The 23,528-nt window shown below is 38.2% G+C and overlaps 1 protein-coding gene across 4 annotated transcripts; it reads right to left on the bottom strand.

Annotated features, from left to right (window-relative positions):
- Positions 1 to 2,575: 2,575 nt before the first annotated feature.
- On the bottom strand, positions 2,576 to 21,723 carry LOC309585879 (uncharacterized protein). Of its 4 annotated transcripts, XM_082302327.1 has the most exons (18): positions 21,515 to 21,723; positions 20,784 to 20,861; positions 19,812 to 19,880; positions 19,320 to 19,350; positions 17,667 to 17,726; positions 17,021 to 17,080; positions 16,630 to 16,719; positions 15,807 to 15,943; positions 13,879 to 14,001; positions 12,319 to 12,361; positions 11,286 to 11,405; positions 10,842 to 10,956; positions 8,781 to 8,826; positions 8,423 to 8,518; positions 6,252 to 6,359; positions 5,154 to 5,229; positions 3,934 to 4,131; positions 2,576 to 3,132 (listed from the first exon to the last, which is right to left on the bottom strand). In XM_082302327.1, exons 2-18 carry the CDS (start codon positions 20,832 to 20,834, stop codon positions 3,053 to 3,055), a joined length of 1,503 nt encoding a protein of 500 aa, XP_082158453.1. In that variant the 5' UTR covers positions 20,835 to 20,861; positions 21,515 to 21,723; the 3' UTR covers positions 2,576 to 3,052. The 4 variants fall into 4 exon arrangements, with proteins under 4 accessions (XP_082158453.1, XP_082158452.1, XP_082158454.1 ...); XM_082302326.1 differs by lacking the exon at positions 2,576 to 3,132 and having other exon boundaries at positions 3,720 to 4,131; XM_082302328.1 differs by lacking the exon at positions 2,576 to 3,132 and having other exon boundaries at positions 3,720 to 4,131; positions 8,423 to 8,482.
- Positions 21,724 to 23,528: the final 1,805 nt, after the last annotated feature.

Genomic DNA, 23,528 nt, shown 5'->3' with positions numbered 1-23,528 from the left:
AACGCATTAATGATAACCAGTACTGAGATAAGCCCGAGTCCTGTGAGGAGCAGCTGAGGGAGCTGGGGTTATTTAACCTGGAGAAAAGGAGATGCAGGGGGAACCTTATCGTTCTCTACAACCACCTGAAAGGAGGGTGCAGCCAGCTGTGGGTCGGCCTCTTCACCCAGGCAGTCAGTGACAGGATGAGATGACACAGTCTTAAGCTGCACCAGGGGTAGTTTAGGTTGGACATCAGGAGGAGTTTCTCCACAGAAAAAGGTGATTAGACACTGGAATGGACTGCCCAGGGAGGTGATGGAGTCATTGTTGCTGGAGGTGTTTAAGGAAAGACAGGAGTGCCACAGTTTAGTTGACATGGTGGTGTTGGGTCATGGGTTAGTGTTCTCAGATGTTTTTTACAACCTAATTGGCTGATTCTTCCAGTGAAGGCACTGCAGAGTCAGCATTGGCATTTGAGGTTATTACTATTATTTCACGTGTAGGAGGTTATTATTTCACATATAAACCACCAGGCACGCTGTGCACTTCTGTACATGTGTACCTAGATAAAGCTTGCTGCTCCAAAGGGGTAATGAATTCCCATATCAGAAAGAGAGTGCAAAATTCTGGGAGACCCAGAAAACAACAAACGACGAGGGTGTTTGCATACCTGTCTAGAACAGAGATAGTCTCAATTCACACCAGGGAGTAACTCTGCAGTTGCACACTCTAAACTTTTCGTTTCTTGTCAATTAACCTGTGAACACCCTTCTCCTTTCCCCTTTTTGCCTTCTGTGAGGAGTAGGAGTTCTGCAGCTTTTTGTTAAAAATAATTTCCTCAAAGCTCTCTGGTCTCAATAAGATGTGTAAAACCAAGATAAAGCTTAAAGGAAAAATAATTTTCTCTTGGTTTAATTTTTCTTGTTATTGCTTATCTTTTAATTTTATTAATTCTCTAGTTACCTCAGAAGTCTGCCTTGCTGTTACTGTGAGAAACCAAAATGTATAATATTAAATACAGTCAACACTATTGTTTAAATAGTATCAGTAAAGATAATGCCTTTTTTTTCCTTACTTTGCAATACTGGCACAAGAAAAACATTAAACCCTGTTTTGGAACAAATATACAGTTTTCCATTAGTATAAAAATACACCAAGCCATCACAAAACAGAGGCAGATACAAGAACAAAATAGTACAACGCTTTTTCAGCCTCTATTTGCACCAGGTAAGAAAGAAAAAATATAAAAATAATTGTACAGCTGAACAGATTATGTTGGACTGTGTTCTTTGAAAACATTTCCAGAAGCATGCACTTCGTGACTCTTACCCAGTTCAGGCTTCCCAGCTGACTACAGCAGCACGCTGCAGCACACCATTCAACCATTTTATGTCAGTGTGCTACAGATTCAGGGTAGCACACTACTTTTCTTTTTCAGCATGCTCCTCCTGAACCCAAGCAAAAAAATCCACCTCAAATCCAAGTTATTTCAACTTAATTGTAACTTTATTTCCACTAGGAATAATTCCACAGTAAGAGGTAAAAGAAGCTGTCCCAGAGGTGGCCATTTACAACAGCTGAATATTTTGATTTTATTATTTTAATACAAAGATGGTTCTGCACTTTGAAAACAAACAGGAAAAAGATGCTTCTATTTTTATTTTCAGAATTCAGAGTTTTAACTGATTAAATTCACCTTCTGTAAGCAGGCATTAACACTGTTCCTATACAGAGTAAATGAACTGTAAGAACTCTGGTTCCATCTCTGCCTCTGATAAGAACAGATTTAGATGCATTCCAGAAATTCCTCAGAGTTTCTTTAAAACACTGCTTTAATTTGTCTGTATTTTCCTTCCTGTGTCTGTTCATAGAATAAAACGAATACATTTTGTTGTTGCTTTGCAACCTTAGTTTTACTGCATCTTGCATTCCATGGTATTAAGATGTGAAACCATCAGAATGAGGATTCTCAAATTCCATTCAGATCTCAAAAAAAATTGTAAGTTAACATTAAAAAGTTCATTTGCCATCTGGCTCCAGCATGTCTAAATTATACCAGTATTTGGCTGCAAAGCTGAAGAGCTTTAATTAGAACCACTGAATGCTACCCAGCATCGCAAGCAGGAAGCGAATTTTAATTACACAACTTCACTTAAAAAAAAATTTTTTTCCCAGGCACACTAATTTATAACCATTCAAAACTTTTTTTCACCATCCTACAAAAGTAGAAGTCATTAATATATAGACATGTACATTCAGTCCAAACCAGTACTACTTTAGTTGGAAAAAAGCTCATGTTAAAAGAGCCTGAAGGATGGTATAAGCCAGCTTTCATTTTATTCTCATACTGGTAGGATAAAAGAAGACAAAAGATACTTTTGCCACCACATCAGTGCCTCTTAGCTAGAGCCTGGTTACACCTATTGGGATATATCCCTAAATTTGCAAAACATACCTAACTTCTACTAACTTTGCTGAAGCTTCTATGTTCTCTAAATTGGCAATAATCCAGGCACTTCTCATCTCAGCGCTATACTGACAGCACTGACTTTTTGTTATTTTTTAGTCTTATTAAGAAAAAAAAAATGTGGAGACCTGTTCATAACCCTTATATGGGAAAGGGTTTTTGATTACAAAGGTTTTTGAGTCAGGCCCAGCAGCCACAGGGAATAACTTCTGAGTATTTGTTGTAGGATGAATTTGTACTGCTGAGTGCAGTAGTTCATTCTGCTGATAATTCTTTGTAAAAGAACCAACAATACAACAAGATCAGACTGTCAATGTACAGTATTTAATAATACTGAAGAAAACAAATTATCTGTTTTAAAAAGCTGTTTTAACATGGAAAGAATGAACATGAGCTTTACAACCTTTCCACAATACAGAACTCTCAGCTAAATGGAGAAATAAATAACAAGAGTATCAAAACCAAGTTATTAATTTAATTAAAAAACCACTGTACGAAACTTAAACATAACAAAATAAACTCCATTGAGGTCATATGTAGTAAAACAACAAACTTACAGAAAGTATATAAAACATTGCTATATTCTCTCTATTAACTACCATGTCACTGTGTGCTGCCATTCCTTGGTCCCCTCAGAGTTCCACTTTCAGTCAGGATCCTTATAACATTCGGAATATCAATTCCTTAGTTAAAGGCAAACAAACAAAACCAGAAAATAAGCAATTTTATGATAAAATTCACTTAAAACCACAAGTTATACTGAAACATTCAGATGCTGAGATGAGTTTTGGATCTTTCCTTATTAAAAGAAAAGTAAATGAGAAGAATCAGAATGTGTCTGAAAACTGTAAGCTTTCCTACAATGTACAGTGTTCTTTTTTAAACCTTTATGATTCTAAACACACTCTGAAAAGCTTAGAAACGTACACAGGAAACTTCTGAAAAGAGAGCAGTAGCTGACTGAAGATGTGGGAATGTTTAATAGCTAACGCTTACTAGAAAGTTATAAGCAAAAGAAAGACTACTTGTCTCTGATTCATTATTATTTCTATGTTACTGTGCAAATACAGTTCCTTCAGGGACCAGTAAATAAAATTTCCTTCACTGTTGGTATTCACCAAACTAGCCACTTATAGCACAGAGAAGGTTCTGATTTTTTCTAATAATAATGTGCTTGGTTTTAGTTTACTGTCTCTCTTACTGTAAATGTTACTATGCACAAATGAGAGAAGAATTAAAAAAAAAAAAAAAATCAGCAATTATTAATGCCTTTGTGGGAAGGCAGCTATTCTGAATTACTAATTCCTAAACTGGATTCTGCAAAAGTTAAAGGGTGGGAAAAAATAAGTCTCTTCCGCCCTCCTTAATACCTCAAAGTTCTTCAACCCATATAAGTCCTTAATATTTCACAGAGCTAATAGATGATGTTATGTATATTTTTATATATGTGTGTTTGTGTGTGTATACATGTATATGCAAATTACCTCTGAAAGCTGGATTTGAGGCTGCTATTTTGTGTAGGGTGGCAGTAACTTCCTCAGCATTCATACTTCTTACACTGTTCAAAAATTCAGTCGTGATGTTGTTCTCATATGCTGTTTCCAAAGAGCCAGTTGAAAAGTTTTGGGGTTCATCTTCACTGACTGATAAGAACTGCTTAGCTGATCGGCTGCTTGAGTATTCTAAAGAAGGGAAATACTGTTTTTCAGTAAGAGAGGATTCTGCAGAGCCTACATTACTTATTTCTCTAAATAGGGCTTTTCAAAATAAGCATTTCCAGTCTGGCACAGCAGCATTGCTGGTATGGTTCACATCCAACTTTGCTACATTTTCAAACAACCAAGAGTCAGGAATGCTTTCCAGTTACAGAAAATCCTGGAGAAACAACAGTGGGGAGGTAGGTGAAAGCTATTTCCATTACACTTACAAAAATGGAATAAAAGTTTCAAATCTCATATATTCTAAGTCACCACAATTTTTGTTATTAGCATTGCAATAACTGAGGTTTTCAAAAGCTAAACTTTCTAGAAAAACTAGAAAATTGACACCACACAGAAAGAAAAAGATCACACAAAATAGCTTCACTAGTATTCTGACTATCTTGCCTTTCCAAGCATAGGATTGTACTGCCTAGGTTTAAGAAAAATAGCCATTTGTTTGTATCAGAAGGAAATGACCTCCAAGAAATCCAGGATTCTTTGAAAAAATTTCTCAGAAGTACCAAGGCCAAGTAGCTGCAGTATTCAGATATTAGAGAATTATCCATCCTATATCCACATTAACTTTCTACTAGCATCTTGATTCAACTACACCTGCAGGAAACATCTCCTCCACCAAGAAGGGGAAAAAAAACATCAGGGGGGAAAAAAAGGCCAGAGAAACTTTCAAAGTCTCCTTAGAAACAGTTGCCCTTGAACACAGGAAAATCAGAGTTGGTACTAATTCAATTTCTCCCCAGATTCTACAGTTAAGTAGGATCAATGTTTTTTAATAGTCTTCCCTTTCTAATATCAGTAGAGGATGGGGAAAAAACCCCAAAACTATTAATTTATGCTACTTGACTCTGGCTTTATTCTGCTCTTAAACTCTGCTTTTAGAAAAGCAGGAAGAAAAGGCTTACTATCATTTATGCAAGGTTCAGTGTTAAGATTAACCCACATAAAGACTGCAAAGCCAACATGACCAGTGTCAGAGTCGCTAATACCTGCTGGAGTCAGGCTGGACTGTTCTGTGGAATACTCCAGCGCTGCTTCTCCATTATATCCAGCATTTAAGTGGTCCTATGAGTTCAAGAACAGTTTAGAATCTCATCAGGACAAACTCTTGAAACAATGAACTACTACACTTTTAATTATCACAAACCAAATAAAAGACCAGTGTTTCTGCTATCAAATCTGAAAAATCAAGTATTTCTTTGCAAATCATTGGGTTAATAACTTCTGTGTATACACTGCCCATGGTATGTCCCTACATTTGAAAAAGCTCTGTATTAGGCAATGAAGAGGTAGTCATTGAGCCTAATTCTCAACTTGTCACATCTAAAAAGGAAGCATTTTGCACTCAAAATAAAAGATTTAGTTAAAAAATTACCAGTTGAAAGACCACAGTTTAGAATACTAACAAGGCCTAATGTGGGAAAACATTTTGGTCTTCCACAACTTGTAGTTTGGAAGTTATTTCAATTAGAACTTCATTGTTTTATAACATGTCAGCAGCCTCAGAGAAGTACTCAAAACACCTCCATATGTACTGCCTGTGTAAAGATAAGTCAGTCACAAGTAACAGCAGAGAGGGGAAAAACTGGGTTTCTAATAGTTGGAAGAAGGAGACCTCAAAAAGAACAGTCCAAAGAGTATGACCAGAAGTTGCCTAAGAAAAAAAAAAAATCATGTCACTGATGCGTGATTGCATGGTGAAACAGAAACAGAATACAGAACAGGAGTGTTAAGCAAGTCAGTAGAGATGACAAAAACCTTAAGTTAGAATTAAAAAGGGGCAAAAGCAGCAGAAAAACTTAGATGTAAGGAAAAGCACGGGAGAAAAGTGACAAGATGATTTTTAGTTTCTACCAACAACAAAAAAATAAACAAGCACCACTGAACAGAAATTATTAAGACTCATCAACAGAAAAGCTAAAATTTAACCCTATCATCACTACCAAAATTCATGTATTTAACAGGCAAAACTTACAATACAGACTCCACAGCATTTTTGTTTTATTGTATCATCTAAATTAACAAAAATGCACAATCACAGGAATCTACAGGTTTGTAGAACAAAACCAAAACAAAATCCACATTACTTTGTTTGATGCAGCCTGCTGACGATATTCCACCAGTGCGTTTGTGAGAGTCTGTGTAACTTTCAGGATAAATGAAGCATCATCTTCATTCAGTATCTCAAAACTTTGCTAGGGAAAAAAAAAAGAAAACAACACACAATAAAACATTTTTCCTCTGAAAAACTGAAGTATCACAATTTATAAACAAACCTGCAGGAACCTTATTTTCTCTATGTCTCTACCCTTCTGTCAGACTTGGCTGAAATTACAAAGCGAATAGAGTTTCTATTTTTAATCCCATAAATGGAGGGGAGGAAGGTGGAATAAAAGAGAATCCTAAGAGAAGGAAGATGCAGCTACAGAACACAATCATTTGAAAAGGAATTACACAAAAATATGCCTGGAAGTACATAGGAGCTAATGCTTTTTCCTTAAGTATTTTGATCTCTTTCCAAGACGTCTGCATACAAATGAATGTGTACACCTTCCCTGAGGCAATATAGTCATAACCCATTTCTCTAGAACAAAGAAAAAAGCCAGAATGCTACTGAATTTAAAAGTACATGCTGCCTTGCCTTACATTACCCTTCTTCTTCTTCCCTAAAAGCCTACAGAAAAAGCAGTCTTGAAGCTGTGAAGCTCTACTAGGGGAGCAAGTTCTAGCACCAACAGCACTCACAGAGAGGGCTACATGTGTCACCCTCTTGTCTATACCAAGAAAGTTCTGCTGAAAACACTTCTCTGGAGGCAAAGTAACAGAACTCCAGCTGTGTCCTAACAGCTCAAAGTCTTCTGGATTATAAACAAACACCTTTAAACACTCCAGACAATGGAAAAGAAGTAATAAAAACCTAGCATAAAGTTCATATAAGACTGCGTAATAGGGATATATTACAATTTTAACATGAATAGTATTTATCTCTCCTGGTTTGCACAAGTTATATTTAATGAAGATCTTGCCAAAAGCTATCTGGAAAAAGAAGATTAAACTGTGGCAAGGATAATTTTGCTATGAGGTAATAAAAGAAATATAGTATGGATAATTATTGGACAGCTTTACACAATATGAACAGCAAGTCCAAAAAAGATACCTGTAAAATTACTTTCCACTACATCAGAAACCTTTGAATCCAACAACAACAGAAACACTTAGTGCAGCTTTTGAAAAAATGACTGTAGATGCAAAAATGAACGATTTTCACACTTTCCAAAACAGAACATTGTTCTAATCAATTCCCAACAGTCCTCTTTTCTTCTCAGAGGACAATCATACTAAGCAAGACGATCCCTCAAAACATTCAAGTTTTATTAACAAGGTGCAACCTCTACACCTAATAATTCCATATAAAAAAAGAGGAAAAAAACATTTTATGATAGTCAATAGTGCCTAAATTACCACGCAGTAGATCAGTCAAGCAACTATCAGTAAAAGATTTTCAGAGTTTGTCACTGGTACTTTTATGAAAATCACCATTTCTGTGTGCAAGACCACGACTGTTGTTGATACATCTAACAACTGGCAACTGACAGTTTTCCACTCTTATTGTTCCTATCACTGGTGTGCATGTGTACATAATACACATTTTCAACAACTGAACAGAACTGTAATGTTCTGACACTTATTTAAGAGAGGGAATAGACAGGTTTTGCAGTTATGGCACTTTGGGCCAGGGCGGGGGGGGAACCCTGTTTTAAATACACTACTTGCGTTTTATTTCTTAAAAATCCCATCTTTCCTTTCTACATATCTCTGATATTTGTCTTCATTCTGCTTCCTTCCATTACTGAATTCCATCTTTCCAAATTCCTCATCTGAAAATCACAGACCACTTGCAGAAACAAAGGAGAAAAGATGTTTAAAAAGGTCATATTAGCTAAGCATGTAGTTAAGGAGTGAAGATAAGATATAGTTGAAAAAAAAGAACTTTCAATACAAGGCATTCCTCTGATAGTAAACCAACACTGGCAAAAACATGTCTAGAAACTTAAGAAACAATAGATACATTATAAATTCAGTGACATTAATTTTATTCTGAATCCTGCTTTCTGGCAAAATGGTAATCTGTTAGATTACCAGACTGCCAACATTCTGCCTTTCATTACTTGCTACATATTAGACTTAGCAAACCAGTGATTTCTTTTTCTATTTTTTTTTCCAAAAATTACCTTGCAAGGTAAGATTTAACACTCACCAAATAACCCAACAGCTCTTCTTGACTAGTGAATTCTTCAGGATTTGCTGTAAATTCTTGCTGTTTAACATTAAAAAAGAGGTCCTGAGATCTATTCTATTCAGTAAATACAAATAAACAATAGTAATTATTGTTACTCTAATATTCAAATTGTTTGTGCTGTTATGAAATGTGTACATAGGTTTTCATAACAAAGTAGGAAAAAACTTTGTTGTCAATAGTTTTGCCTTAGTCACTTGTAGCTAATTTATTGTCAATAATATTAATTTGAATACGCAAACACGACTGCCAATCATATATTAATTATTTCCCCAACTATTTGGAAACTGGAGTAACCCATTAACAGAAAAATATTCACCTCAGCTTCCTTGTTTTCTTCCTCTGATTGTTTATTGGTCTCACACCTTAAAATAGAATAAATAAAACATTCAGTTGGCTGATCCAGCAAAAATGTGTAGCCAGCCAATAACTGGTAATTTCAGAGTGTGTCAGAAGTTCTGACACACTCTGAAAGAAAGGTCACATATTATTTCCTCAAAGAAATCTCAGTCATTCCAGATCATCAGAAAAATTATTTATGGTGTTTGTTTTTTTCTTAGTGTGATTATCTAGAACATAAGTTCTAAAACCCAGAGTTAATAAAAAAGCTTGATATTGGTAGTAATAGCTGTAAGGTTTTTGTATGCATTGCAGTAAGACAAGGCTCCTAATTACAGTAGGATTTTTATCAGCACTTCACAAACTTGCTTTTGAAAAAATTCAACTATTAAAAATTAGTGTTTTACAATGCAGCCACACAAATACTGGCATACAAAGATTCACGTGGCTAAACATTCCTATGCCGTATTTGTGCTGTTCTGCCATTACAACTACTATTGATACATTCTATCCCTTTGCAAGCCCAGGAACCAGGGATGAGAGCGGCTGGGTGTTTCCTAAATTAACCAAAACCATATGACTGCCAAGCCTAAGCCCTCCTCTGCCTTGAAATGTTTCTTAGGAATCAAAAGTTTAGTAAAAGCAGATGATGATAAAATAATTTAAACCTTCAGATGACTGTTTGTTCAGAAACTTAACTACGAAGAAATAAGGAATCACAGAAATTCTCAGATAGATATTGCAGAATCTTTAAGAGGAAACATCATTTGGCTGCTTGCTGCCAATTAGAATCTGATATTAATTCTTTTAAGAAACTATATATCGAGTTCATATCTCTCAGTAGTCTCACAAAAATAAATAGTAAAGTAACAAGCTGAAGTTCTAATTTAGTAACTAACTTCCAAGTCAGTCTCTCACCGAAACACCTGGCTGCTCATAATCACCCAGGATCTATCTGAATCAGATTAAAAGAATAACATTAAATGATTTTCCAAAGGAAGCTGTTCTTAAAATTTAAAAGAACAAGACTGCACAATGAGGATCATTACCAGGTAGAAACAGACCTCAGCATCTCCAGATGTGGATAGCTGAGCTTTCATTCATTTCCTATTCTTCGTGTTTTCACAAACTAGTTCTGATTCAGAACTGTTGGTTATTTGAAAGCCAATAAATAAACACAAAGATTCATAAACCTGGACTTGAATTTGGTCTCAACTGATTGTTTTCCATAATGGTTGCTCCACAGAGAGGCAGGTCCTACAAAAATGTCAGGAACATGAAAATTTCTCCTTTACAAGCAGAAGGTGTTAGCCCTCCGTGTCTGGGAGAGAGATTACTGGTTTGAAGTCAACACACATTCCAAGGGAATGTCATTAAGAGCAAAACCAAGTAACTAAATTGTTGGAACAAAACTCCTACGTTTGGGCTGATGCATGTATATCCCTTACTGAATGCCTTCCTGTGGTTCCTGGTGCTGCACAAAGATGACCCATGTTGGAGATGTTCTCCTCACACAAAGGCTGACAGCTCAAATTGAACTCACAGCGCTGTTACTAATAAGATGCTCACAAGCAGCCAAGCACAGTTTCAGCATTTTAGAACACAATTGTTCTTTTAGGACACTTACTGTTCCTCCACAAAATCATTTGTAAAGAAGAAACCCCAATTGTTATAGCTGTTACTGATTGTCTTTCCCTTCCAAAATCAGTTCATCTACTACCCTAATTATCTGATATGAACCTGTCACAGAGGCAGTTTTAAACCATGAGGAAATGTTCTTTTTGAACATTTTCAGCAGCACATGACAACTATACCTTAAGGATAATAGTTAAATACGAAAGCCAATTGCATCCAGAGCAAAGTCTGAGATCACTTTACATACCCCAGGTTTTCTGTTGATGACAGAAGTTTACAGCTGAGCACAATTTCAGAAGACATGGATTTTACTATGCAAATCCAATACAGACAATTGTCATGTACAACATTTTCCTTTAAGTTAATTTAAGTGGGTTTGAAGGTGGTGGTTTTTTGTTTCTTTTACCTTTCTGAATTGTTGCCTTTGCTGCTTTCAATAGCATTATTAGGTTCAACATTTTCATCTGGTTTTGTCTGTTCTTTCTGCCTTTCTTCATTCTCCTCTTGAACATTATTTTCATCTAAAACAATAAAAAAGTATACTAAGTAATGTTTTTCCAATGTTTTAATTTAAAAAATATTCTAAACAAAGAATACTTCTAAAGACAACATCAATAAAACCTAAGGGTGGAAGTAAGGTATCTTGTGAAGAAATAAAATAAAAACAGAACCTAAAAAAATCAGTAGAAGTAGAATGTTTTCTTTACAAACACTGGGATTATTCTTGCCTTTGCCACCTCTGTTACTCAGCTGTGGAAGCTCTATGTGGAACAGGCACATACAGAGTAACTCATGCACTGGTGAAAGTTAAAAAAAAAAAAACATTAAAAGAAACCATTTTCCCTCTTACCTTCAGTAGGGTCTGTCAGTTCCCCATCTTTATTTTTATTATCTGTTTTTTCTGCATTACTAAGCGGCATATCCACATGCTGAACTTTAGCTTTTGAAGGGCTGTCATCTGCATTGAAAACTAAACAAACACACTTGAAATGTAGCACAAGAGACATTATCTTAATAGAAGATGGTTCTACTACTGCACTTTGATTTCACCTAGCTCTGTTTCTGTGCAATAGTACTTACAAACACTAAGAATAATCTTAAAAGCATTATTATGTGACAGCATATTAAATACTAACTACAAATCAGCAACAAAATTTAAGATATTTTATGCCCTGGTTATAATTACATGCATTTCTTAAAATATGTAAATATTATAAATGTAGTAGAATGCCACAAAGTCACATGCAAAATTAGACACATTAACCAAGAGGTTACAATCAAGGAATCTAATTTGAATAGGACTCAATTTATTTCAAACCACTTTCCTAGATTCAAAATGGCTATTTTTCCTCTTTGGAGTACGACGCTGCTAATCAAGATGATCTCGTTACTTCTACTGAGCTATTTTAAGGTACCATTCACATACTGATATACATTAAAATTAAGTACTTTAGTTTCAAATCCAATCTTTATTTTTCATGCAATGAGAATGAAGGTCTCATAGCAAGCTTTAGCCATTTCCTCAAGTGGCATGCAGTCATACTGTCTGTCCACCTGGACAACATTGTACTACAATGAGTTTCAAAACATTAAACTGAGTGGGAAGGTCTCACTGATACCACATTCCTATAATTTTGTGAGTATTAATGCCTAGTAAAACAGAAAATTTTCTTCCAGAGATAAGAGGTATGGCTGCGCTTTAAAAATTCTGCATGGCTTTCTGAACTGGAGATTAAATACAAGCATAGAGCCCCAACCTGCTCCTTTTGTCCAGTTCACCAAAATGCTGGTATCTGGCACTGCAGAGACTACCCTGGTCTGATTTAGATCAAAGGAGGACCAAATTAGAAATGGACAATTTACACCTCACTGAGCACACTTACATTCTTGCCATTTCCTCCTCATTGTTGGAACACCTGTAACAACCTAAAAATAAAACCCATTTATGTTAGTTATTTTGTGGATAAAATCATTCCACAGATATTTCATCAGCATTAATTTTTTTTTTTAAGAATATACGACCAGTAGTGTAAAACACGTGTGTATATCCCTTAATGGACATTCCAAAAGTCAATAAATTAGTTACCTGGACACTTACTTACCACAAATAAATTTCTTCTAGAGCTTAAAAAAAAAGAAAATTAAACAGCTGGTTTCAAAAGATATAGCAGTAAAATTAAACCAGGTTACACATGCTTTGTTTAAAAATTCCTTATATAGAGAATGGATTTGCTATGGATGTAATAAACTACCTAGAAAAACAAAAAGGTCTACAAAATACAGATGGAAGTAAATATTTCCATATGCATGGGTATAAATCTCAAGTAAAATAAACCATCTCAAGTCAAGAAGAAATTTAAGCAGGTCAAGTGAAAAAGTTGCTGCCAACAGTCAGCTGCTTCTCTTTTTAAACAGAGGTTAAAAATGAAGGATATGCAGACAGAATGGATTTGACAGTCTGAAATCTCTCCCTTCTAGAGCAGGGAGCTCTAGAGAGAGCAGTTCTCCCTTGACCTGATCTTCCGATATTCCCATAACTGTTTTTTATCAGAAAAAGGTAGGATCAGAGCAGGCTCTTATCCTTGAGCCTAAGTGTGATGGTATCACACAGAAAGAAACACAGGTCTTTTTCCAGATGGGCAGGACATCACCAGCTTTAACAGAGGAACCTTGGGAACTCCACTTTAAAAGGAGACATCTGTGCAGATTAAGTAGCATTAGCAAGGGATCTTGTCAAGAAACGCTGCTTAACAAGCAGGATGCTGACAGAAATCGAAGTTGATGGGGAAAACAAATTTAATGTGTACCACGAAGAATAGTGAGCACCTCAAGAAGGTGTCATGAACCAGCATGGAAAGGTACACCTCAAGAAGAAACTTCACCAATATCCCGTCCACATAAAGGTATTATAAATACTACTGCAGTGCAAGTATCAGCACAGAGCAATATGAAGGTATCTCCACATGAATGTATTTCTAAAGGTGCAGCTCCCTAAGAATTTAAGGTTGTGGTGCTTCTGCAATCACATGTACTGCTGATAATCTCATGTCAATCTGCAGATTCCCACACTTCCATCTGTACTGTCAGAAATTTTACCTGGCTCCCCTGAGAATTGCCATGAGCTGCTAACGAAGCAGAAACTATTCAGGAAAGTTATAAAGGCAGTTTCCTAGCATCAATGAAACAACTTATTTTACAGACACGCAGAGCTGAGAATTGATTAAATATTAGTATTTCTATTTTGCATTATTTGTGCACTCAGGGAAATTTTGTCCAGAATAATCCTGGAAGAATTACTAAAATGACAAAAAGCACCTGTAATAAAGGTTAAAAAAAGCAAGATTTTCCTACCATCCAAAGCAAATCTGCCCACTGTAATGGAAATTACATTCTTTGTTTCTTTATTAAATATAAAGCTCCTGGAATTCTTAAGAGAAATGTACCTGTATTTGTTTTCTTCCTTCTTTCTTCTCAATTGTTAATCCAACTTGCCTAACTCTTCTGTTTAGTTCAGAGCCTTTACCCTTAACTTCATCAGATTGTGCTATCTCTGGATAATGTTGTCTCTAGAAAATAAATGCAAGTCTTTAAGTCACAAAACTCCAGCACAGTTAATAATCATGGGAGATAAATCAACTTCTACATATACATTAACAGAACTTACTAAAATGGTTATGCATAGAATCACAGAATAATTTAGGAAACTAAAGCCAAATCTTCAGCTCAGAACAGGGCTGACTCTGAATGCTGAATTGGTTGCATGGGGCTTTGCCCGCTTGGGTCTAAAAACCTCTGGGAAGAGAGATTTCCCCCTCTCTCTGAACAACCTGTTCCAATGCTTGACTACCCTCACAGCAAAAAAACTTCATGTCAAGTAGGAAAATCCCGTTTGAATTTATGTTCCTGCCAAGCAGCTCCAAAAAGGGTCTGGTTCTCCCTTCTCAATAACATCCTCTGAGGTACTGGAGGGTTACTGTTAGATCCCTCTGACACTTTTTCTTCTCCAGCCAGAAGAAACCCAATTACCTTAACTTCTCTTCATGGTACAAATGTGCTTCAGCCCCCTGACTATCTTGGCAGCTCTCCTCTGGACTAGCTCAATTTCATAAATAGCTTCCTTTCTGCAGTACACTGAACACAATACTCTGGATATGGCCTAGCAAGGATCAAGAACAGGGGAATAATCACTTCCTTTGATCTACTGGCTGTCCCCTTGTTAGTATAGCTCAGCTTGCTGTTAGCCTTCACTGACACCAAGGTACACTGCTTATCTTGAGTTTGTTATCCACCAGGACCCTCAGGCTCCTTTTTTAGCAGAGCAAATTCCAGGCATTTAGTCTCCCGCTTTTTCCACTACCTAGGGTTAATCCAGCTCAGGTGCACGACTTAAAATTAATCCTTCATGAATTATTATATTTTTATAGTATTTAGGAATTTAACAGAGATGCAGTTAACAAGTGTAAGATTCAGAACTGCAGGAAACAGTTCCAAGTAAGCAAGAAATATAATAGCTGAGAACACCAAAACTCAGCATGTACGTCTGAATCAATGGCCAGAAACAGCATGGTGTTTATGAAAGACATCACTGCAGATTCATAGCAGCACACCCAACATTAGGCCTAAAACTGCCCCAAAATACTATGTGAACTCAGCTGTCTATGACTTCAGGATATGTGGAATATAATACCAATTTTGAGACTTTTATGGGAAGTATCAAAATACTTTTCAGAATATTGCTTTCTCAGTTTTGTTAAAGCCCCCCTTAAGCCAGTATACTCAAGCAAACATTCAAAGAGTGGACAGCCTCATTTCCCTAAACATATTGAAAATAATAATGTATTTGAATGTTTGTGAGCTGTCATGAACCTCAAGAGCTTTGCCAGTTGTCATAAAACAGGCCACAGAACTCACAGGGCTTGCCTAGCCTCAAAACAGAATACGAGTTGGGTTTTTTCTCCCTGATTCCAAGTCACAGTATCTAATAATTTAATTAGTATGTATCATGTTCATTTATAATTATGCTCCTTTTAAAGCATCTGAAAGATGGAATAGTTTCTTCATTGATCCCATTCTTTTACGTAATACAAAAATTAGTCAAAAATCTACTTCTAGTCCATTTTAGCTATAGATTTCATTACTGGTTGACCAAAACAGAATAAACTAAACACTCAGTGTCAAGCAATGGACAGACATACACATTATTGATGAGAAGAATTTTAAGTCTATTCATCACACTTGCATAATTGCAATATAAAGATTTTCACAAAAGCTTATGTAAAACCTTCATTTTAATTTTTTAAAAATCAAAATATGACTAAAAAATTCTCTCCTTAAATCATTACATTGAAACAAACAAACAAAAATAACTTACCAAGTATGCCAGTCTGTGCTTGGAGCCACAAACATGCATGAACATGTTACTCAGTCCTGTTTTACAGTAGCACAGTTGACATTCATAGAGAAAAGGAACATTGTCTTTTGTTCGGTATTCTATTATGTAATTAAGTCCTGTATTGAAAAAAAAAAACCCAAACAACTTAGGAAATTTCGTGTTTGCTGGAACAAATCATCAGCACTGGTTGCAAAAGCACTGATTTTAAAGCACTGACATATAAGGAAAAGATTACTACTGCATGTCAAATACATCCGTGAAGACTTCTAGAACCATCAGGTATTTTATCTTTTGGGTGGCTAGACTTTTTGAACACCAAAGGTACAAAACTGATTTTTTTAGGATGCCTTATTTTTACCACAAAGGACTCAACAATTTCTTAAAAAATAATCTAAAAAAATTATAGCAACAATTATTTTTTAACTATTTAGAAGGGAATGTATTTTAATATATGGCCCTAATTGTTTCTTCTGTCAACTTCTATCTGCTTTCCCTCCACTGAATGGGTAGTTAAATTGCAAAGAGCCACACTGATCTTTTAAGTTAAAGTTCATTTTTGTCATATCACTTTAGATTGTTTCTAGAGAATATTGTCAACATGAGATATCTAATCAAATATGTTCCAGGCCAAATCCAATGGTTTTGTCACTAAGATCCATCACTTCCATACCATGCTATTGGGTACTCAGTGTAACCACAAGAAGATTTTATTACACATTGCCTAATTTTACATTTTAAAAACTAATCCATACTCTTTAAAGGTAAGCATCACAAAACCAATTACAGTCTTAAAAGCCCTTACCAAGTGCAGGTTCTGAATCTTTACATGTATTAAGCTGTTCTTCCAACGTCTGTCCATGATATGACGTGTCCTTCTCTGGCTCAAGTGGCACTGTAAGAAATTCACATACATGTGAATCCCTGCTCATACATGGTCCCACATGACAAATTACATCAGTATTATAAAACATAATCCCCCCAATCTTATTTTCACTCTCTTTAAAGCATTTGGTTTGCAAAAATTAAGTATTATTACAAAATATTACTGCATATTGAAAATACAATGAACAGAAATGAATTCCCAATGACCTGCTAAGATCTAGATATCACCTGTAATATTGTACCTCAACATTTTTAATTTCTTCCACTTTTTTTTTCGGGGAGGTGTGAGGGGAGGCATTAAACATTCTTACCAAAATCAGGAAGTTTCCCAGGTGTTTTCACTTTCTTCCCTAAGCAACTTCCTGTTTTAACTAAAACAAAAAAAATAACAACAACAGTAACAACAATAACATAAAAAACCAAGGAAGAAAACAAAAGAAAACAAAGAATCCGACAGAAGTGAAAATAAAATTGTTAGTACAATGGAAAGAACAATTTGGTAAAATAACTGACTACTTTGAAAAAAACTCTTTGAGCTTTTGTGGACATGAGAAAACTAAGCTATGTTTAGTTTTGAATGTGCTAAGAGATTCTTCTCATGGATTCACAGACCATTCTGAGTTGGAAGGGACCCACAAGGATCATCGAGTCCCACACCAGTCCCTGCTCATACATGGTCCCACATGACAAATTAAGTCAGTTATTATAAAACACTATCCCCCCAACCCTATTTCCACTCTCTTTAAAGCATTTGGTTTGCAAAAATTAAGTATTATTACAAAATATTACTGCAGATTGAAAGTACAATGAACAGAAATGAATTCCCAATGACCTGCTAAGATCAATATTACAGGTGATCTAGATATCACCTGTAATATTGTACCTCAACACTTTTTATTTCTTCCACTTTTTTCTTGGGGGGGGGGAGGTGTGAGGGGAGGTATTAAACATTCTTACCAAAATCAGGAAGTTTCCCAGGTGTTTTCACTTTCTTCCCTAAGCCACTTTCTGTTTTAACTAAAAAAAAAAACAAAGAAGAAAACAAAAGAAAACAAAGAATCCGACAGAAGTGAAAATAAAATTGTTAGTACAATGGAAAGAACAATTTGGTAAAATAACTGACTACTTTGAAAAAAACTCTTTGAGCTTTTGTGGACATGAGAAAACTAAGCTATGTTTAGTTTTGAATGTGCTAAGAGATTCTTCTCACAGATTCACAGACCATTCTGAGTTGGAAGGGACCCACAAGGATCATCGAGTCCTGTACAAGGACTGAACCCATGATCCTGGTGTCACTAGCACCATGCTCCAAAAGATTGACAAAAAACACTCACAGCAAACAACAACAAAGTTATTTTATGTCAGGTAATTCAATGAAGCAGGCAGAGAGGAAGATCAATCAAGCTCAATGTCTCTAAACATTTCAGGGCATCCAGGAATTTCAGGGTGTTTATTTCAGCAGCATACAGCTGCTAAATATTTCACCAGTTACATTTCCTTTACAATCCAAACAAAAATTCCCAGATCACGAAGGTCCAATGACTATGTCTAACTTGAACAACAACTTTCAAACAGAGTAAGAGCAGTGCACTGTAGAAACCTGTAAATACATTCTGGAGCATCATGAAACCAAAGTAGGAAAAAAATGGTGAACATAGTTAGACCTTCACTCCTTCTGGAACTAGAGCAGTTCATCAAGACTCAGGGTAGGTTTAATGATTTATTAAACCTATTAAAAGTATTAAAAGTATCTTAATTAACTGAAGCAAATTAAGCCCTTTTCAAAAACAAATATAAATATATACAGTATTTCTACATGCTTTAAGAAGCATAGCTTTTTAAAAGTATATTTTAAATTTTGAAGGTCTCTAACATCTTGAATTCTTTAGGGCTTCTCAATATTTTAATGTAGATGATTTTTAGTATTCTAGCTAGTGCTTGTTAATCAACTTTGCATACCTCTCGCTCACATTACTGATTGACTAGGTAGTTATATAATTAAAAAACACAACACAAGTCTTAAAACACAAGTCTTGAGAAAGTTGTGAAAAGGTTCGCTTTTTGTAAAATTTAAAAAAAGTTTAATAAAAGGGACAATTAGGAGACAACAGCAAAAAGGGTATTACGGCCAGGTGCTTTGGCAGGGAGCCCAAAGCACACCTCTACATCCAAAAGATCATCTTTAAAAGTACATCTCTTATTGCATATTCAACACAATCATGCATGATTCATAAATTCTTTGGAGTTTCTGTGCATCATCCCATCAGCCTTATCTTCTTCCTTGGCTCCATTCCGTCTCTGCTCCCTCCATAAATTCTTCTCTCTGGTTTCTAGTTTTCTTCTTCTCTGATAAGATACTCCAGGAATGTGAAGACTTTCTCTGCCTATCCTTACTAAATTGACTACATAAACAATAGACATCCTACATCATGTATTACATTACAGAACCTAGGTAAAGTTTTTCTAACATTATGTAACACGCGAAAAGCCAACACCACAATATATTCATAACAAAGTCTTCTTCTCATTTGTTTCATAAATAACTACATTGGGGTGGGGAGAAAGAAGCAGGTATAGAACATAGCAGGAAGCAAAAAATCTTGCACTTACCCATGCCATGAGCTTTCAAGGCTTCCTCAATCTAAGTTACCAAGTCATCAAACAACAAAGAAGAAAGACACTTAAGAGTCAAAAAACAGCAATGCAAAGCTTACATTATATATAAAATAAGTTAGATTAATGCCAACAGCATAGACTATCTGAGGTGAACAATCACATGAAAATTAAAACAGAAAAACATCCTTCTTTTCCCTGGAGATTGTCTATGATTTAAGTAATTCCATTCTGCCTGTATTAACAGCCATGTATTCTCATGTATTTTCTTTACCAGACATACAGTTGTAACATCTTCTGACAGGACTAATGTACAAAACCAAGTTCTACTTCATCGTGGTAAACAGGACAGTAAATTAGCAAAACTAGTTAAATATCTGAAATTGTATGTTTCAACACCACATTAAAAACTACATTCCAAACCCCATATTCTATTGCTAAATAAATTGGTAAAATCTGACAAAAGGTGCATTCAAAAACTGATCTTACCGTCTTGTGTTTTGCTCCAAGGAAGTGAGTCTGCAAGTTTAGTGCAGAAGAACACCAGATTTTGCAAATCTAGATTAAAGAGAAGTATTTCTAGCATTGCACACAGACCAAGAGAAATAAAATACCACTGATATCAAAGAAGATCTACTATTGAACTGTTGGTATAGGTAAATTCTACAAAAGTACTACTACTTCAAAGACAAACTGGAGCAGCCTCCTAAAATTGAATTTTATAAGGCCCCAAGACCACCAAAACACAGTGGAATGAACTGGAATCTCCCCATCACGTAAGAAATTCTGGTATCTCCAGAACTCTGCAGCCATCTCATCACACTTTTTGTGCGGGCGCATGTGGATAAGTGAAGACAGATCCAAGATCTTCCTCACACACTCTCAACCAAGCATGAGCCAGAGGCACAGCACAATAGTGACAAGCCAGGACACCTGCCTAAGGTGAGCCAGTTCTCCTCAGTGCTGCATCCACACTAACACAATTACTCTGAGCAGTTTGGGACCTGCCTCTCTCACTTCGGAAAACTTCCCTATGACAGCTGCTCTGTGCCCAGGCCAGTTCAGAATGGAAGCAGACTAGGTTTAAATTCACATGCATGAACAGCAGCAGCCTAAATAGTTCCTTCTCCTCTAAAAATCCCAATATGCTTTAAAAAAAAAGCAATAAACCTGACAACCAGAGCAATTGGGATTTTTTTTTTTCTGAACAGGAGCTGCATTTAATCATCCCCTTTTAAAAAGAATGCCTTTATTTAGAAACATAATATTATTAAAGTTCATTTTAATAAGTCGATTCGTAACACACATCCAAGTCAAGCATGACAAAGACAGCAAAGTAAGTTCAGCTCCAGTGCTATTTATCAATCTTGCTCAAGAGAAAAAAGAACACTTGGTTTAGGACAACTTTGTTCCATCAAAATCACTTTGTATTAGTTACAGTTTTCAGTAAGTAATACTTACATTGCAGTAAAAGGGGTTTACTTGCTTCTTTATTTCATTTTCAGGGTCCATATTCAGTCTTTAGATGATAAAAATACTCTAGGAAAATTGCAGAAAGATTGCAAACTGTTGTTTTAGCTTCACAAAATTATTTACATTTTTGTTCCGCCTATATGAGGGTTAGGCACATTCCAGCTTTAATTTGTGCCTCGCCTTGAGTTATATTCAACCTTTAAATCTCCAGGCTAATGATCCTATTTTCAACTCGGGAGCAGAACTACAGCATGGAAAGAAACAATTGTTCTCCGAGACCTTCCCTCGGGAAACATTAACGTCACCAGAAGATTACGCACACCCTGAAACAAAAACTAATCCGGACCATTTCAAGCTTCCCCCTCCTTTCCTGGGATAGGAGTGCGCGCAGGGGCTGGGACAGACGACACACACATTGGGAACAGCCAGCACGCAGCGCCCGAGGCGTGCCTTGGGAACAGGAGGCGTACGGCGGGGTTTGGGAAGAGGACACGCTCCCACCCGGACCGCGGGGGCGAAGGAAGGCGGGAGAAAGGGAAGGAGGGAGGGAAGGGAAGGAAAGGAAGCAGGGAGGGCCCGAAGCTCCAAACCCCACGCCAAGAGCGGCGCCATGCGGGAGAGCGCCCTTCCCGGCACTTCCAGCCCCGCCGGGGAGGACACAGACACCTGCTGCCGCCGGAGCCGGGGAGACCGCCGGGCCGCCGCGGCACCCAACTCACCCCGGGGGCCGGGCGCGGCAGGGTCCCGCGCCCGGAGGAGCTGAGGGCGCTCCCCGCTGCCGCACCGGCGCCTGCCACCGACCCGTTCCTCGGCGGGATCTGCGTCACGCCAGGCGCAGAAGGGGCGCGGGAGGGTGGCAGGAGCCCGGCCGTGCCGGGGCACGGCAGCGCGCGGTACCGCGGGCCGGGAGCTCGGCGCCGGCGGGAGGGGACGGGGACGGGGCGCGGCGGAGCTGAGGGCGCAGCACCCCGGGCCCTTCCCGCGGCCGCCGCTGGGGGCGCTGGCGCGCAGGCGCGTCGGCCGCCGGGCGCTGTCGGAGGTAAAGCCCGAGCTGGGTCCGCGGCCGCCGCACCGGGGCGGGGATTCCCCATCCCGCTCCGCTCCGGGGCCGGAGGATCGGGATGCGGGATGGGCACGCTGCGCTAGGGACCTGCGTCCCGGGAGCTCCGCCCGCGCCCGGTGCAGGCGGGGCCCGCCCACCCCCTTTCCTGGCGCCCGCTGGGTGTTCGCACGCCGCTCCCCACAACACACACACACACACGCATCCTCCCGCGGCCGCCTCCCCGCAGTGCCGCCGCACCTGCAGGCTCGGGATCGCCTGGGCCCGGTGTCCCCGCGGCACGGCCGTGTCTCCCGCGGGAGAGGCCGGCGCCGCGCCGCCCGTGTTTTCGGCGGGCGGGAATCCAGCGCGGGGTTTGCGGGGAGCTGGAGGGAGCGGTGCCGGCGACCTGCGGGCGGGGAGGTGAGGGAGGCGGGGAACGAGGGAGGGAGGGAGCCGAGGGGCGCTTTGTTAGGAGCAGCGAGCGGGGACGCAGGGTGGGGTTGTCCCCGCCACCGGCGCCGGTCCCCGCGGGCGCTGGGTGACAGCGGCCGCCCGCCCGCCGAGCCTCCCGCGCCGCCGCGGCTGATGCGCCCGCATCCGCGCCGCAGCCTCCGCGCCCGCCCGGCGGGGAGCGGCCGCCTTTGTGGAGCCGGGACCTGCTCTCCTTCTCCTTCAAGCAGAAGAGGAGCTAGCGAGGAGATTAAAAAAAACCAAGCTCGAGTTAATGTTTGAGAAGTTCGGGTGCGGGAGAGTCTGGTAGGATTCCTGTATTATGCCTATTTTTGATGGATTTCAGGCAGTCGTTCGGAATAACAACCTGCGTCCATTACCTTGCTTGCGGGAAGTGCTTTGGATGTCCTCCATAGGTAGTGGGATGACCCGCTTTAAATCTGTCTGTGTGTATCTATAGTGTAATATGATATACCTGTATATATCTTTTAATACCTTTCCGTGTATAGCTGTATAAAATCCGACAGGAGAAATTTGGGCAAAGTACAGTGAATTTTTACTAATAGGTTATCTTGTCTGTTTGCTGGATGATCCATGATAACTATTCATTTGTATTAAAGCATGAGGGGAAAGCACCCAAGGAGGTAGAAATTTTTTAAAACCTGATTAAAATACATTTTCTGTATAGATCTCGTTCATATTTGCAATGTACTCCTAATTACCTCGTGATTTCAAGTCTCAAGGTAGGCAGGGTCAGGCCTGGAACACTGATGGAAGCTCGGTGAGGAAAAGCTAACATTTGAGGAAGAAGAACACTGTTTACTGCTGGGTCTGTCATTCAAATGAAATATAAACCTGTTGTGACTGGTTTGGGTCATTGCATTTCCATGCCTTTCTTTCACCCTCAAACACTGGATGAAAAGGACAGAATTATGATTGATTGCTAATGCCGTTAATTACTGACTATGTTTAAAGCTTCACCTACAATTTAAGTTAGAGTCATAAATTTTCTCTTTATCAATCATTGAATATTTCTGGTAGTAATTCTTTTGGCACTGGTAGGTGAACTTCATTTTTACCCCATAAGTGGCCACAGTTTGCTAGCAAACTCTTTTCTTTGGGTTTGGTTAGTGTAATCTCCTTAAAATTTAGGATAAATCTTCCACCATAACACTTGAAATAATTTTTTTTTCTTTTACTGGGCTTCTTTGCTACTGATTGGAGCTTGGGTGTCTGTTTAG

The sequence above is a fragment of the Coloeus monedula genome (assembly GCF_965178545.1).
Source record: "Coloeus monedula genome assembly, chromosome: 1".
In the NCBI taxonomy this organism is placed as follows: domain Eukaryota; kingdom Metazoa; phylum Chordata; class Aves; order Passeriformes; family Corvidae; genus Coloeus; species Coloeus monedula.
The sequence above is the reverse complement of the archived record's forward strand: the minus strand, read 5'-3'. Positions and strand labels throughout refer to the sequence as shown.